Source organism: Corticium candelabrum, chromosome 14 (assembly GCF_963422355.1).
Source record: "Corticium candelabrum chromosome 14, ooCorCand1.1, whole genome shotgun sequence".
Taxonomy (NCBI): Eukaryota; Metazoa; Porifera; class Homoscleromorpha; order Homosclerophorida; family Plakinidae; genus Corticium; species Corticium candelabrum.
Genome location: NC_085098.1, coordinates 839,296 through 856,438, shown reverse-complemented (window position 1 = coordinate 856,438; position 17,143 = coordinate 839,296). Strand labels below are relative to the sequence as shown.

Here is a 17,143-nt window from a genome sequence, read left to right as displayed (position 1 = left end):
ATAGATTGCTAGGTGATACGTTGTCACACGTCATGTGTACGAAGATGCTAAGTAGACGGCATAGGTTGCAGGGTGCCACTAAATGGTAGACAGAGGCAGCAACATACTGCAAAACATCTGCTGAGCAGGTGGTTCGCATCCAAGAGCCGCTGCCACAAAAGACTAGAAACTACCAAATATTTCTAGTCGCCAAATTAGCGACCACACCGTTCGTTTAGTCACCAGCCATCTAGAAGTTGTCGCCATATGGCGACTCGGCGACCGGATTTTTCGAACCCTGCAACCGTATCATGCACTGGGCCCTGTATTTGCAAGGGTTCAACATAAAGATCAAAACTATTAAGGGATGAGAAAACAATGCAGCTGACTTTTTGAGCCGTTCGATTGACAATGTTGATAATGGAGATGGAGCAAAAACCTGTGAAGTTTCGACTCGAGAGGGTGTGGTGTAACAAGTGTCTAACAAGGAACGGCAAGAATATAACACGATGCGTCCCATAAGAGTTTGGCGTGTCGTGAGAAGTCACAGTTTGACTTTTGTGTTACCATATAAGGGAATTTGGGTGGGGTTAACTGAATGACTGGGGTTAGGATCGCTATATATACGCTGGTTGTGTAGAATCGAGTTAGTGTGATTTTTTGGAAGTTTTTGGTGAGTAAACACGCAAGGTGTGTGAGTGTGTCATCGACCCAGATCGTCGTTCAAACGACTGCCCAAGTAGTGTCGCATGCATTTGCCTATCCTTGAGAAGACCGCTACAAATGTCATCATTTTTAACTCTGTGTGATTAGTAGAAGATAACCATCTTATAAAAGTAACCTACCTATTAGGACAAAGTTTCTGATGCTGATAACTGTAGATTGAAAAATCCATGGTAAAGAAAGTGTACACTAAGAGTACAGCCAAGCAAACAAAATAAGAGCTCACGCAGCCTGAGGCCGCTGCTTCTGCAAGTGCCAAAATTCTAACATTATGTCACCAACGTTTTACCTACAAGTTGATTCTCTTAATTAAAAGAGTGAAATGAAACGCAAAAAACGACTGTGGAAGGTAGGACTGCAAACTAGTATGTCACCTTACTTCCAACTTACTGTATGTTACAAGCAATTATGCTCAAAGAATGTTTGACACAAGAAATGAGATGTGAGACATAGAGGTAGATGACAAACATCTAGCAAGTCACACCTCTGCATTCACATTTGTGTTCATATTTACATCTATCTGACATTTGGCCCTAAATCCTGATGTGACCGCAACAATACAAATGCATCCCAATGCTAATGCAAAAACAGTGTGACCAAAGCCTAACAACACTTTCAATACATTCAGCCATAGTTTACTAATTATAATTTAATTAATTAATTATTAACACTAAATTCACCTTTTCTAGCTCCTTTGAAGTTTCAGGATCAACTGTTGACATTTCAACATATCCTTTCCCTGATGAGATGCCATTGATTATGCCATTTGGTCCAATGACAACCTAAACATGGAACAAAAAAATTACCTCTTGCCCAACAGAAGATTACATGAGTGGAACTACACTGCCACTGGGGCACCTACAACCATCTATGGCACATCCCTGCATCTAATCATTTTACATAAAAGTTGCTGTTTCCAATCACTTTTCATATGTATACATCTGTAAAATCAGTTTTCAGCATGGTACTCATTCAGGTGCTGTCTATTTTTCGTAAACTGCATCAAGACATTGAACCTCTTAAGTAAATGTGGCACCACAAATTTTCAACCACAACAACAACACACCCTTCCTAGTAGAAGTTCTCAATCCAAATTCCAAGCCATGTAATACTATAAGATGACTGGAAATATCAAACACAGCAATCTAGTACACAAAATATGCCACACAACATAGTCCCCAAGTAAGAAACCAATACACCAGTTCTTAGCCAGCAAAAACATTTGGTTTCAGAAACCAGATACAGTCAACTCCTTTGTGCTAAAGCGTCCCCTGGTGTATTAAAGGAACATTCCGAAAAACTGCGCAGCTTTAGTGCACATCGTAGTGCGCAGCCAAAGTAGCGAGGTCCGGTGATCAAGGGAGTTCGCGGAAAGTGTTCTTGCATACGGATGAGTGCTTCGTAAACTGTTAGAACATGATCGACAACAGCGTCCACTGCCTTTAACACCAAAGAATCTCAGAAAATGCCAATTCTCTTGAATGTTGCCAGACGGAAATAAATCGCTCAAAAAGAAGATCAGTCTGTAGACAGTCTGAAAGTAGCATGACGGTTTCCACCGTTCTTAGAGCAATGGAAACAATAGAAAGACCATTTCCGAGAATGTGATTACGTCACTAAGGCTCGTGTCATCTGATGGCGCGCAATAAACACTTCACTTCGCGGATGAAATTCTTGAAACGGACCTGTCAGTTTTTATGTTTTCAAACATTCTGAATGTACATCTGTCAGATTTGCTCTGAGGTAGCACCCAGATACCCAACTTGGTTAGTATATATTTCCCATTAGCGGAGCAAAGGCGGAGCCAGCAGCTAGTGCATATCTCCGGAATGCTCCTTTAAGAGCTCAGTTGAGTAGATCGCTAATGTATTGTCAAAATGCTAATGTAAATTTTCCATTGTCTGTTTCTGTAAATTATCAAACGAATAGCTGTTAAATAAATCCAACATTAAAGAAATTTACCAAAGCTATACTAAACATAGAACAACAACATTCATATACAAATAGGTTGGCCAAAGAGACATTTAACACTAAAGACTATAATCATTCCCCCGTAGCAATAAAGTTCCACCTACCAAATATTGTATATAAAAAGTTTGAAACTATCCATTCATCCACATACACACATACTTCTTTGCAAATTTCAGGACTAGAAAGACAAGCAAATGTCACATCACACTGTTTGGCAACAGCAGCTGCTGAGTCACCCTTTCGAGCGCCCTTACCAACAAGTTCATCAACCTAGAAATATTAAACAAAAAATACAAATATATACTGTAACTAGACCTAGCTGTATAGTCAATTAGTAAAAAAATGACTGAATCATGAACACACTAAATCACATCATCAAAGCAGAAGAAACAACTTCAGACTGAATACACTTTATAAACTATAAATCAATTATCAAACCTTAGCAACTGTTCTGTTCCACACTGTCACATTGCATCCACCTTTCAAAAGGTTACATACCATTTCATATCCCATAGCACCAAGTCCAATAAAGCCATACCTACACAAAGCAAAACATCACAGTCCAACATCAGGCATACCGTATAACCGGTTATTTCTGCGATCATTATATTTCTGCTAATTCTGTAAAGCAACCACGAAGTGCACAAATAAAATTTGCAATTATTTAGACCTATCCTCAGAGTACACCAGGAAGTCACTGTGCAGACACAAGTACATGTGTGTACCAGTAACTGTATTCCTGGTAGAACACAAAAATTTAATTCGCAGTAATTAAAACTTCTGTTTAGATTCTCAAATCGCAGTAATCTAAGACCTCAGAAAATAGCCAGTTATACGGTAGTAGACAATGTCTGTTCAATGTCTAACTATAATTAATGGGACAATGTCTGTTCTAATCATTCTTGGAAAACTAACCCTGGGGTGTGTAACTTACGAAATCTGGGTCATTAAAAGTATCAAACCATCCAAATCTTTTCATAAATCACTACATCTTTATAATATAAGTTATAATGTTGACGATGTTCAATTTACAACTACAGTAGAACCTCGCTAATCTGTACAGCCCCGTTCGGATTAGTGAATTGTTCGAATTATCAAATGTGCCAAAACACGTAGCCTTGGAGGTCCATACATTGCCTCAGACACCCAAACCACTAGCGCATTTACGTATCTCTACACACGTCATGTTTGTGGTAAAGGACACTGCTGCAACAACTACATGTACTTCTAAATAATGTGAGTCAGGATTTAAAATAGTTAGATGCGCACATTTGCTGAAAACTAGATAGCCGCAACCCAGATCAGGCTGCCCAATAGGAACTGGCAGTTTCAATTCAACAGCCTTCCAGGAATTCTTGAATTTAGGACATGACAGCTCCAACAATTCCTGCTTGCTAGGCAGAACTGCTAGAACTGTTATGATAGTTCTACAACTGTAGAACTGTTCTGACAGTTCTAGAACTATAGAACTGTCAAAACTACCAACCGAACGATATAGAACTTTGCTCCCTGCCAATTCCAGTTCTAGAATTAGTATTCGAATGCACCTTTGAACTGCAAAAAAAGAAGTCATGGGAAATCCAATTACATTGTAGAACATTACTTAGTCTAGCTGTCATTTGGTTCCTTAGTAAACAAAACTAGAACTTAAATGATGTGACGTTATTGTTCAGGATTAGCCATTTAAAGGAGAACTCTCACCAAAATCAACTACCTCTCAGATGAAAGCTGTCACTTCATGACACAACCCTTTGCAACCGTTTACTGCAGAAGTTTACCATAACGAAGAAATAAAGCATTGAAATTACCTGCGTAGGCGTGTTTAGTACCCGTATGTGGTGTATGCGTAACTCTGATTGTTGGTTAGCAAGGAAGACCGATATCTGTGCACATTTCAAGGTAAGGATTGTGAGACATATGGTGTCAAGTTGTGATTTATTAACCAAAACCTAAAGTAGTTGCTTCGAGAGAGTAAGACTTTGCGTACATACGGGGGAATCATCTGAACAACTCTGATTCTCTGCTTCTGTGGCTGTCTGGACCGTAGGTTTCCTGCAGCAAGATACCAGGCCTTGCATCTTTCTTTCAACAAGTTTTAGTATTTGGTGAGAGTTCTCTTTTAATAAGCAGTCAAACTTCATGTGACATTGCATGTCTACTACAGAAAGTTGACGGTCTTATTATTGCGTGTTGCAAAGTGCATCTAAATATCAACTACACATCAAACTCTCGAGTACTATCCACGCACGTTATCTATTTACTCACTTGATGTACTGTTTAGCCATATCAGATGAATAAACTCTAGAATCGCCATCCTAAAATAGACTACATACAACATGTGAATTGGCAATGTAGAAATAATGATGCATACTGTTTCACTTTGTGACCTTTCAAATGAAGCAATCAATGTCTCATTCTAATAAAACATCAAACATAAATAAAGTAAACCTAACGCAGCAGCACAAGATGCATTAGCTACCATGACAATGATGTCATACACACACGCACGCACGCATGCACGTGTGCACGCGCGTGCACACACACACACAGATCATATAGAGTAATCCCAGATCCAAAAATCAAATCAATAAAACTGGCAGCTAAACTAGACCATAAAATACTTGAAAGTACAGAACAATCTATCTTAAACACTGGATAAAGAATACAATAGAATTATAAAGTCCAGACCAAAATTAGAGACAACTTGGGAATTGTGGTGAAGTATTTAGATGCTTAGGGAGTGGTTTGAGGAGGGGTCGCTAACTGCTTCTGATTACTTGTTGCTCTAAGCCACAGAGGGAATCATTATACAGGTAGGCAGAGAAGATTCAAGTTCAGACAGCGAAGAGATCTATGTCTGTGAAGGAAATTATGAGAACGTTGACTCTGATTGCAGCTAATTACTTCATCACGTGCGCGGTATGCTTTGAAGTCCAGGTGGTTTTTAGTGAATGCTTTTTAGCTTAAATTGAAGGCGACCTCTACTCACATGTCTAGACAGGAAGCGGCTATTATTAAAGGAGAACTCTCACCAAAATCAACTATCTCTCAGATGAAAGCTGTCACTTCATGACACAAACCTTTACTGTTTACTGTTTACTGCAGAAGTTTACCGTAACAAAGAAATAAAGCATTGAAATTACCTGCGTAGGTGTGTTTAGTACCCATATGTGGCATGAGCGTAACTCTGATTGTTGGTTAGCAAGGAAGACTGATATCTGTGCACATTTCAAGGTAAGGATTGTGAGACATATGGTGTCAAGTTGTGATTTATTGACTAAAGCAAACTGGGACCCCAAAGTTATCACGCAAGTATTGACTGTGTCAATACAACTGTGGAGCCTCAGAAAAAGACCCTTCTTGGATTAGTTTATAGATCATGTCTCGCTGAATTTTGGGTGCGTTAGGAGCACTTGGTATGGTTAAACCTAAAGTAGTTACTTCGAGAGAGTAAGACTTTGTGTACATACGGGGAATCGTCTGAACAACTCGTTGCCGATTCTCTGCTTCTGTGGCTGTCTGGACCGTAGGTTTCCTGCAGGAAGATACCAGACCTTGTATCTTTCTTTGAACAAGTTTTAGTATTTGGTGAGAGTTCTCCTTTATAGTACAGGCATTATATGGTTTGACCTTAAACAAATTGCAACACAAAGTCTCTCAACTGTTTCCTACAGAGAAAAGTGTGCTCTATAACATACTAAAAGTCTTAGTAAATTCTTTGAGGGGAAGTGAGCGTATCATCTCTGGTAGCATTCAAATCACGTGACCTCCAAAACTATCTCTTTGTCTAACTTACAGTTCTTCTGAAACACGGATATCGCATTGGGTACTGTAGAAACACTATAGTGAAGAACAAATACTTCACTCGAGACTTGTTCAGGGCTTCTCCATTGGCGATTAGACTAGAACGTGATAGAAACGCCATCGTTTCCAGATTATCGTCTTGTTCTCATGTAGAAACTGCTCTGGCAAGGTTACGATTGTCTCTCTAAAACAGTCTATCCTTTGGCTTCTCCGGCCCGTTACTCACTTTTCAGACCATGACCAAAATTACGGATAGTGACCGGTGTCAAGTTCCTGTATACCCGGGAATTTTAGATTTGTCAACGTGGCAATGGACACATTAGAGGTGTCTGAAGATTGTATCATATTGTATCTTATTGTTGATGCAGTTCTCAGTGCGTTCATGCTGGCCAAAACATTTAATGTGCCTTTACCCGGAAGTTCAGATGACCCAGAATCTAGGAATGTGGAAACAGAAGAGTTGTTAGAAGCTACAACTTCATCACATGAGAAGTCTGCTAGACATCCAGACCTGGATGAAGCTGCTGTTCTCTATGAGAGGGTGATGCAAGGTTCAATGTCTGCAGATCAAGTTTGCCAGTCTGGTGTGATAACCAGAATTGGTGATGCTCTTCAGAGAGAAACCAAATTCCTGTAGTCATCTAAGACTGCTACACTTTGGTTGCAGTACATGCATATGGTTGATATACTTGGCAAGTATATCCGGGCAGAGTGTACTGGCAACTGGGAATTGCATCTCCAAACTGCTTCAGAAATGCTCCCTTACTTGGCCGCATGTGGACACAACCACTACACAAAATCTGCATGGATATATCTGCAGCGAATGTCTGATCTCCACAATGAGCATCCAGATGTGTATCAACGTTTTCGAGAAGATCTCCATGTGGTAAGACAAAGTGATTGTTATTGGGCTGGCTTGTCCTAGGATCTCATCATTGAACAGATGCTCATGAGAAACCTGAAGACCACCGGGGGTCTCCAAGAAGACAAGGGATGACTGAGCAGCAATGCCTGACATGGTTGTTGTCCAAGCCAGCTTTTGCTGATGTGAGCTGTGCCATGCAAGCGCTGACTGGGATTAGCTACAACACAGGAGAGCAAAACAAAGATATAACCAAGGCTAGACAAGCTTGTGACTGGAAAGATATCCACAAAATTCTCAAGTATCTTTGAGATATCAACCCCTTCACTTCCGACACCAGTCTACGAAGCATCTCTACAGGAGTACATGCACACAGCACCGTCAATGTTGACAAGGCAAAAGATGTTGAAAATGCAATTCTGGTTAGCATGAAGGGAAAGACTACTGCAGAGTATAATTTCAAGAAAAAAGACCAGGTCATCACTCTAGACACAAAGAATGCAGTCAAGGTTGATGGCATTGCAGTGCAGATTGACCCACAACTTTCCAGAGACTCACGATAATTGCTGCAAAGGCAACTGACAATCTTGAAGAAGTCTTCAGGTATATGAGCTATGCAGTTATTCACCAGCCCTCTTTGACTCATCACTACTGCTTCGGGAGCCACAGAAGCCAGTACTGGCAAATGTCATCTGGAACCTATTGGCACCAGACATTTCTGAGATAACTGGAGAGGTCCAGTATGTGCTGGATGGCGGTGCAATTATTCAGCGCATCCCATGGACGCAAGGGGCAACATAGCGAGAGATATGCTCAGTGTACGCAAGGTATGTCTCAAGAAAAGTATGGGAAAGCAGTTGTCGTGTTTGATGACTGCAGTGGCAAATCCACCGAGACGCAACACATGAAGGACGAACAAAAGGGCATGCTGGAGTAACTGTAGCATTTACCAGCAATATGCAGCTTACAATGTCGAAGGCTAAGTTTTTGGCCAACAAGACCAACAAGCAGCAGTTCATCAAAATGCTCGGAGATCAACTAGAGATGAACAACTGCAAAGTGCATCATGCTCCAGGGGATGCTGATTTACTAATTGTACAAAAATCAGTGGAGTCTGCTACAATGTCGACCACTATCCTGGTTGGTGATGACACAGACCTTCTCATCTTCTTGTGCTATCACTCAAGCTTTCACTCTCACAGAGTGTTTTTCCAACCAGACCCAAAGAAGAGCACAAAGAATCCACGCGTGTGGAACGTTGTCAAGGAACAGCTAGGTCCTGAAATATGCACTCACATGCTCTTCTGCATGTCGTCCTTGAATGTGATACAACCTCCCACCTGTGTGGCATTGGAAAAGGAACTTCCCTTAAGAAGTTCAAATCAAGTATACACTTTTGAGAGCAAGCTAAAGTGTTCGATGCACAGTCAGCTTCCCCCAAAGATGTCATTGTTGCAGGATTGCAAGCATTGGTTTGTTTGTACAATGGGAAACCTGCAGAAGGACTTGATTCGCTGTGTTATAAGCGTTTCTGCGAGAAGGCGGCTACCAAAACATCTCATATTCAACCACAGACTCTGCCACCCACTTCAGCTGCAGCAAAGTACCACAATCTCCGTGTATACATTGAGATACAACAATGGAAAGGTTCTGGGGTTGAACTTAGGCCAGTAGAATGAGGGTGGAGAGAGAGAGTGAAGAAGGACTTAAGCCAGTTCAGACTGACTTGCCTTCAGCTCCTGATGAGCTCCTATGTATGATAAGGTAATTGTCAGACTGATTGCAGTACATTAAGGTGTACATGCAAGAAGCACAATCTGAAATGCTCCCCTGCCTGTGGCAACTGCAGAGGATCTGGCTGTATAAACTTAGACCGGCTGACATATGAAGGTGGTGATGTTGATGATGATGATGATGAAGATGATGATGATGATGATGATGAAGACAATAACATTGATTGAATACATAGTAATTATTGACTATAGTAACTATTACATCTCAAAAATCCGATATTTACGTATTATACTTTATAGCCTTTACAGGTAAGTAGTTGAAAAAACACAGAAAGTTCAAGAACATTTACAATCCCACAAAAACATTAGTATATATACGATAAAAAATGGTGTAGAATCGGCAACAAGTATGTTAACATATGACCATTTTTTGACACTTTCCCCTGCAGATATTCCTTAAGACTTTGAGTACGTTATAGAGGACACTTTTCTGTATACGAAATACTTGAAAAAGTTTGTGTTGCAATTAGTTTAAGGTTGACTCAAAATTTGTGACAAAATGCCTGTACTATTAATGTAAGGACCAATGACAATTCATATTTAGCTAATCGTCTTCACCTTGGCATGAGCTTTCGAATAGTGTTGAAATCAACTCTTTACAGCACCGGATAGCTGAGATCCAGGAATTTTCTCACGTTGTCTCTAATTTTTGGTATAGACTTTAGCAATAGTAATTTTTGTACTGCCATTAGGTGAACTTAAATTTTCTTTTCCAGTTTTGAGCAGATGTACTGTTAATGGCAATATCTCATTCATTGCCTTGTCATTCACCAATAAGGCCAGACCAACTGAATTTCTTGATGCTTGGATCTTTTGACATGAAAACTCAACCGACCTCCCCTCCCCCCCCAAAAACATGACCACATAACATTTCAGCATGCACAGTTTTCGTTGTTTTCAGTTATTAAATATTAAGGACCACTAAAACAACTGCTCAACAAAAACAAACAATTCAGTTTGTGTTCTAATAATAAGTAAAAGTAGGACTGCATATAAGCTCAGGCCGAAAGGGGATAACATGATCTTCAAAGCAATGAGTCGACAACAGCAGTTTGACCCCCAAATGAGCAGCAGTAATGGCAATGTGCTTGAGAGGAAAGAAATGGCACTAGAAAGGAGCAGTTCCAAAGAGACAAAAGAGAAACACACTGCGTAAGACCCAGTGAAATGTGAAAACAGATGCAGAAGCAAAAGCTGTAAAGAGACAGGTGGGACGTGCAAACAGAGCAGGAACATGAGTACCGTAAAAGAGCCAACAAAATGTAAAAACAGACATAGAAACGGGAGCTGCAAAGAGACAAGTGGAATACAGAAGGAGATGCGTGAACACGTGCTGTTTACACCTGCACAGTTGCCAATTGCCATCATAAACTATATAATACTTCCAACAAAGAGTAATTGCGCATACACACATCAAAATTACATTTTTATTCTGGTGGAGCTAAACTGGACTGGCAAATCTAAGAATCAAGACATTTAGTTGGTCTGGCCTAAGTGACTCCTCCTCTATATTTCTTTTCACAAAACCACAGTACACTACTGCTACTGTTTCCCAGCTTTCTAACAGATTCTAAGCGATGGGTCACCTACCCATGGGTTTGGCGTGATCAAGCTTATGCTGGACTGTTCCTGTTGCCAAAGAGAATGACAGCATTGCTGTGCTGATGTTGGTGTTTACTGCAACAAACACATTACCTCTGTGCAAACTTAATTAACACAAGTTTAAGAACATTTGAAAACATGATAAAGATGTAGGTTTCCGTATGAAAATAAATAGAAACAAAACCATGTAAGGGTGTCCTGTGACATCTTTCGTATACAGACTGACTGAGCAATACATCTTCCCTACATTGCACCATTTTCTAACTAGAGACACTATAATATGTGTTTTATACCTTACTAATTAGAAAATGATGCAATGTAGAGATGATGTATTGCTCAGTCGGTCTGTATACGAAAGATGTCAGAGCACACTCTTACACGGTCTTGTTTCTATTCTTTTTCATATGGCAACCGTACATCTTTCTCATGTTTTCAAAATGTTTTTAAATTTGTTTGCATTCTTTTCTGCATGAGCGTAGATATGAGCAGCGGTAAAGGTGTACATGAGCAGATACAGTATGCAAATGCAATTGGCAAGGTGGACAGTGAGGGTAGAAATCGGCACACTCCCTATGTAGCGCTCAGTACAGGAAACTTCTAGGTTGGATTCGCTGCAAATGCAATCAAAATTTAAGAGAGAAACGCTAGCTAGCGCTAGAAAAGCGGCTTCAATCAGCATAAAGTCTTCGATCACTGGAAGCATTGCGGAGGCGATGACACGTAAAGTCTACACGAGGCTGGTGTGGGCGTGTGTTTGAATGAACTGGAAGGTGTAGCGTTTGCGTCATTGAGGAATTATATGCAGTGATCGATCCCTCGAGAGACCATGCACTGCAATGACAAATTTGAGTAGTCACGGACATGCTCCGTTGCAAGCTCAGAGGTTTGGTATAGAATCAGATTTGTAGCATAAACGGTTGATACCAATACCCGTTCTTGCAGATACTGAGCACAAACTCAACCCTACATACCAACGCTACAACACTGGTAAAAAGCAGAGGCTTATTGGAATGTAATTAATTGACTTCTAGCATTAGCTGTCATGACAACTTAGTAGCATAGCAAAAAACCTCTAAAAGAGTAACAAATGCAAAATGCACGTGTCATAAAAACTGTTTTACAAAGTTTCCTGTCCTACTGGACTGTAGCTCCCAAGCTACTGAACTTTTAAACAAGACTACAATATTTAGTAAGATCCACTGAAAATAAAATAAGAAATAGGAAGACAAATAGTTGTCTTCTTATATTGATATCAGCTGTCTTGCCAATGGCAATTAAAAAAAAACATCGCCAGGAAAGAAGCTGAGAAGTTGGGGAAGTACAGCAACTTCCAGGTAGAGGTATGCTGCATGCGGCAGTGTCAGACAGTGGTTGTTCCAGTGGTGTTGGGAGCATTGGGCACAGCGCACGCAGGTATTGCAAGGTGACTGGAAATCATTCCAAGTCATCACACAACCTGCAGCACTTACAGAAAGCAGTGCTTCTTGGATCCAGTTAGATCCTGCATAAAGTCATGTCTTCTGTCTAGACAGCCATGATGGTCTAAGCACCTCTGAAGCAGGGTTTGCTTTCAGTGCTTGCAAGAGACATTACAAACCAGACACATCTGGTTGAAGACAACATACAATATCTTCTCTCGCACAAGCTGTGCAGTTCCCTCTAGGGGCATACGAATAAGAGAAGGAAACTACATACTCGACAAATAGTGAGAGTATTAGAAAGTAAAATAGAAAAGTAAATTGAAAGTTTAAGTAAATTGAAAGTTTAAATAACTTCTTTCTTCAAGAATATTATCATTATTATTAAATTTCTTTCAACATCATGTCATATATGACGTAGTTCCCATTGGGAGCAACAAACAGAAACAAAACAAACACACTGAACATCCCAGCTACCTACCCTAATATGACCACTATTATACTAGAATACCAATAATAACTTATTAAGTGAGAAGGCAATTCTTAATGGGCTCTGCTAGGTGGCAACAGTTCCTGGCTAGAACCCTGATAACATATGCAGCAAGTACCTCACTTGTCAAAAGTTAACCCAAACAGGTCCACAACAAATATCCTTTCAAATTTCCAGAAAAAGGAAACCCTAAGTGCTAAGTATTCAAGTACATAGTCAATTTGTATTGTAAACACATAACAAGAACCATGAGGCCAAGGACAATAGCTACCCTACAAGATGTCAACAACAATAAAATATAAAACAACACTTACATACACAAACTAGTATTCATTGTTACTTGCCTTGTCTCCAGATGGTGGACTATTTAATGTACCTTCTTGACTAGAAGTTGTTAACTTTTTAGACTTGTTTGTTGAAACCTGATAGCAAACACTTAAAACGAGATTCTTCAACACCAGTATTCCCCAATTTTACTTTTGTCTGTGCCAATATTGATGGATTTGATTTTTCAACCTGTGAGAACATGTTGAGTCATTCATTCACACTGTACAAAATTCTACAAGAATTACAAACAGTGGATGTGGTTATTTCAGCTATGAGTCATAAGAAACAGGACTCTATAAATAACAGGTGACTTAGCAAGTAGCATACTCAAAATGTATAAGGCTTGGTTTGTGACTGTGTACATGGCGACAAAGAATGAACTGCTATCAGATCCCAAAACATACCAGAACAGTAATTCATGTCTGCAATTACCAGGTCTTATGGAAAATATACAATATAACTTACTGTCTGCAACTGCTACCACAAAAACTAATAGCTGTCGTAGCTTATGACACTATACAGGAACCTACCATTGCATAACCAAGAGCGATATTTATGTCCTGTACATTATTACTCTCGTTACTGTACTCTGACAACTACAGACTACTATCGGCATATAGCTGTGAATGCAACGATATGTATTTACAGCTTCAGTTTCTAGCACTAAGTGCCCAGGGTTGTACATTTAACAACAAAAAGTGTTTAGACTATTCCATCACATCAACATTACCTTACTACATCCTTCTACAGCAGTCAAAGCAGACAATTACCAAGAAAGTGTTCCAACCAAAAATGCTGTGTGGATTTCACATAAATAAACTTAAAGGGCCACTGCAGTGCAAAAATCAAAAATTATTTTTTAAGCTAAAATGAAAGATCTACATGTGTGTAGTCTAGCAAAATATAATTACATTTTTAGTACGCATTTTAAGAGAATCTTAGCAGTCCAAAGCTACTTCCACAATACTAGTTCCGAAATGGAGCGGTGTTAGCACACTGACGTCAGTGGAGGCAGAGTAGCGCTATGATACGTACTAATTAGTATGGCGAGTGGTTCAGAATGGCATGTTGGAGGGACCTTGCTACGCATAGGGATTCAGAAAGCGATTCAGAAGATTTGTCGTCGTCAGATTCTTCGTTGAGCGAGTGCTGGAGCACGCAGGAAAGCAATCTCTCAGTCTGTCGACATCGTAATCTGAACGCAGCAGAAGACGTTGGATCTGTGGAACCGTATATGTTTGAGCCACTCGCTGACAGTGCATCTACTGATGAATTGCCCTTATCTGCTAATGCTTACAAACGTAGTGAACAGCTGTCTGACATGTTGTGGTAAGTCCTATTGTGCAGAAGCAGAAGTTGCCGACAGCTGTATACAAAGTGTCTCCGCTAGGTGTGATTGCGGTTACTAATTATGAGTACTGTGCAAGTGTGTGTGTGTGTGTGTGTGTGTGTGTGTGTGTGTGTGTGTGTGTGTGTGTGTGTGTGTGTGTGTGTGTGTGTGTGTGTGTGTGTGTGTGTGTTGCAACGAAATCGCAGAACTTCTCTCCAGAATGAGAGAATACGACGCCAGTTTGCAGTGCATCGTAGATCACCCTGGTTTTCGTTACAGCTGTCTTGACGTATGAGTACAGTAGTGTACTGCAAACAGCGTACTATCAGTATTGCCAAGAACATGGAACGAGAGCGCTACTGCCATCTGCACATGAGTAATACATAATCCCATCATCATAATAAGTGGTGCAGTGTCACTTCCCTTTCCGAAGACATCACAGTTTGTGAATGTTCACGCCTCTCTCCTTCAACAGAAACAAGAACTTCTTCCAACAACTGAAAGTAAAATGATTACTTATTTGTTCATTTTGGTGATCAACAGCTAGGCAACTGCGCTTACTCTAGCTCTTCCTCACTTCTCGAAGCCAAGCCTCTTCTTCCGGGGCAGTTGTGGTGTGCAGAATCAACCTGCTGTACAAAAATGGTTGGTACTACATCAAACTATAGCCTTCTCTCTTGCTGCTGAGTCCAAAGCTTTGAAACAACTCAGGCTCTTTCTCAAAACAGTCTTCTTCAAAGTGACAGCTGCAAACTCCATTGTGCTCTTCCCAGCCGTCTCCGACTACTTAGTTGTTGGTCAAACTTGTTTTTCCCACCCTTTACAAAGGTGTGGATTTTTTGGAAACCGAAATACACTAAATCCAGACTGACTAGAGCTGTTGCAGCCTGCTGCAACACAACGCCGCGCCATACTCACGTATCACAACAATGGAGAGGGTGCCTCCAATGACGTCATGTGCTAATCCGCCCCATTCCAAAATGGAAAACAAAAGTAACTTTCAACTGCTCTCATCCTCTCGGTACATTCGCAAAATATCTAATTTTATTTTTTCTAAAGTATACATATGTAGATCTTTTAATTCGGCTCAAAATAATTTTTAATTATTGTACTGCAGTAGCCCTTTAAATGAATAATTTAAATATCATACTTGATAAAACACTACAAAACAAAGAGTTACTACCCTAGCTGCTTGCATAACAATGTACATGATATACCTTAGCTTTTTTTGCATCGTCCTTTGTACCAGTAGCAATTTCTTCACCCTTCCTTTTCTTGCCTTTCTTTCCCTTTTTGTTAAGCAAATCTTGCAACGCATTCAGCATAGATGCAGGTGGTGGTGACAATGTATTAACTTCAGCAACTGCTTGAAGAAACTTAACAGTCTTGTTCTGTTTGACCATCTTGACTCGATCTTCATTAATAGCTTTAATACTCTTCTCAGGAATGGTGGCACTAAAATAGCAACATCATTGCAAAATTCAATACCTCAAACCAATTAAAGATACCACAAATAAAACAAACTTTATTAATTACTGTAACGAGTAGTCCATGAAGATGCTAGAGCTTATTAAGTAATTCATTTTCATCTTAGTCAGGAACTACTAGCATGTGCAATCACGTGTTCATGATCATTAGTGAAGACTTTTAAAAAAACTACTCCACTTTCCATTCTGCTTGAATCTGCTGCTAATCTAGCTTCACGACCATACCTTGGCAGGAAAGCATAGGTTCCAAAATAATAAGTATCTTCAAGAAACTAAATACTCCTTGCAGTCTGTTGTCCAGGTTCATTTGGGTCCAGTATCCAACAGGTAAAAGTATGAAGTGCAACTACAGAAAATACTTAAGTTCTTGCCGGCAAGTCCCAAACTCTGCAGATCTGACATATGCAAGCAAGAGTTGTAGCCATATTATCCACTCGTTGTCTCTGGTTAGACCCCTTTTCGACTCAGTACGTGCAAGGTGTGAGCAAAAAGCAAGCTTAGGCCGCAAGAAGAAAATTAGTTGTTTAACAGGAAATTTGGCTCAGAAATCCATGAGTGCGTGCGTATTTTATTTTTATTTTTATTTTTAAAATTATTATGGGCTACCAGTGAACAAAAGTCATCATAAGCTATGCCAACAATTAAACGTTGTGGACTAGCTAACTTACGCATACATGCAAAGCAGCACCGCACAAACCGGCTAGGGACAATGATCTTAAATAATCCGTACACTAAACTAACCGGCAAAAGAAATGAACAGTGTGTGCCTCTGCAGCAACATGTCACTTACCATTTAGCTAGACTCATTCTACTAGTACCCGGATTCAGTCCAGATGCCCAGATAATTTACGTCTGCATACATGTGTACGAACAATTTTTCTAGTTCTGCAAGACCTACTAGAACAATCCTGATTTGCTAATTCCTTTCACTGCTTTACATACGTAGATTTGGCAGAAATAATACGTCCTTTCACTACCATAGCTACAAGCACATGTGCAATCAAAATAAAAATTAAAAAAGAAATTGATGCACAGCTAAAAACTGCTGCCCGCACTCCTGTCAAACAACTAATTTTCTTCTTCCGGCCTTATGTATTCTGAATTTGTCATTAGTCTCACAAACACAACAAACACTGACTTCAGTTGATTCATCTGTTCATTCAAAGACTGTAAAAGTTATACCATATAAGATGAAATATTGGCGAGAGTTTATTTTGGCGGTTTGCTAAGAAATTGACAGAAAAGCATATTGGCGGATATTATTTTGGTGGGGTGGACGTTGCTGTTGGATAATTGATGTAGGCGTCAACCTAGTCTCCACCCACTTGACACGTGGTCGTCATGGGGGAGTTTACAG

At 40.0% G+C, this 17,143-nt stretch overlaps 1 protein-coding gene across 1 annotated transcript; it reads right to left on the bottom strand.

Moving 5' to 3' along the window:
- Positions 1 to 229: 229 nt before the first annotated feature.
- On the bottom strand, positions 230 to 16,593 carry LOC134189887 (cytokine-like nuclear factor N-PAC). The gene is made up of 13 exons (XM_062658280.1): positions 16,577 to 16,593; positions 15,517 to 15,754; positions 13,120 to 13,158; positions 12,987 to 13,064; positions 5,045 to 5,089; positions 4,939 to 4,988; positions 3,112 to 3,211; positions 2,833 to 2,943; positions 1,383 to 1,484; positions 1,228 to 1,278; positions 1,103 to 1,172; positions 369 to 459; positions 230 to 302 (listed from the first exon to the last, which is right to left on the bottom strand). The coding sequence occupies exons 1-13, from the start codon at positions 16,591 to 16,593 to the stop codon at positions 230 to 232; spliced, it is 1,065 nt and encodes a 354-aa protein (XP_062514264.1).
- Positions 16,594 to 17,143: the final 550 nt, after the last annotated feature.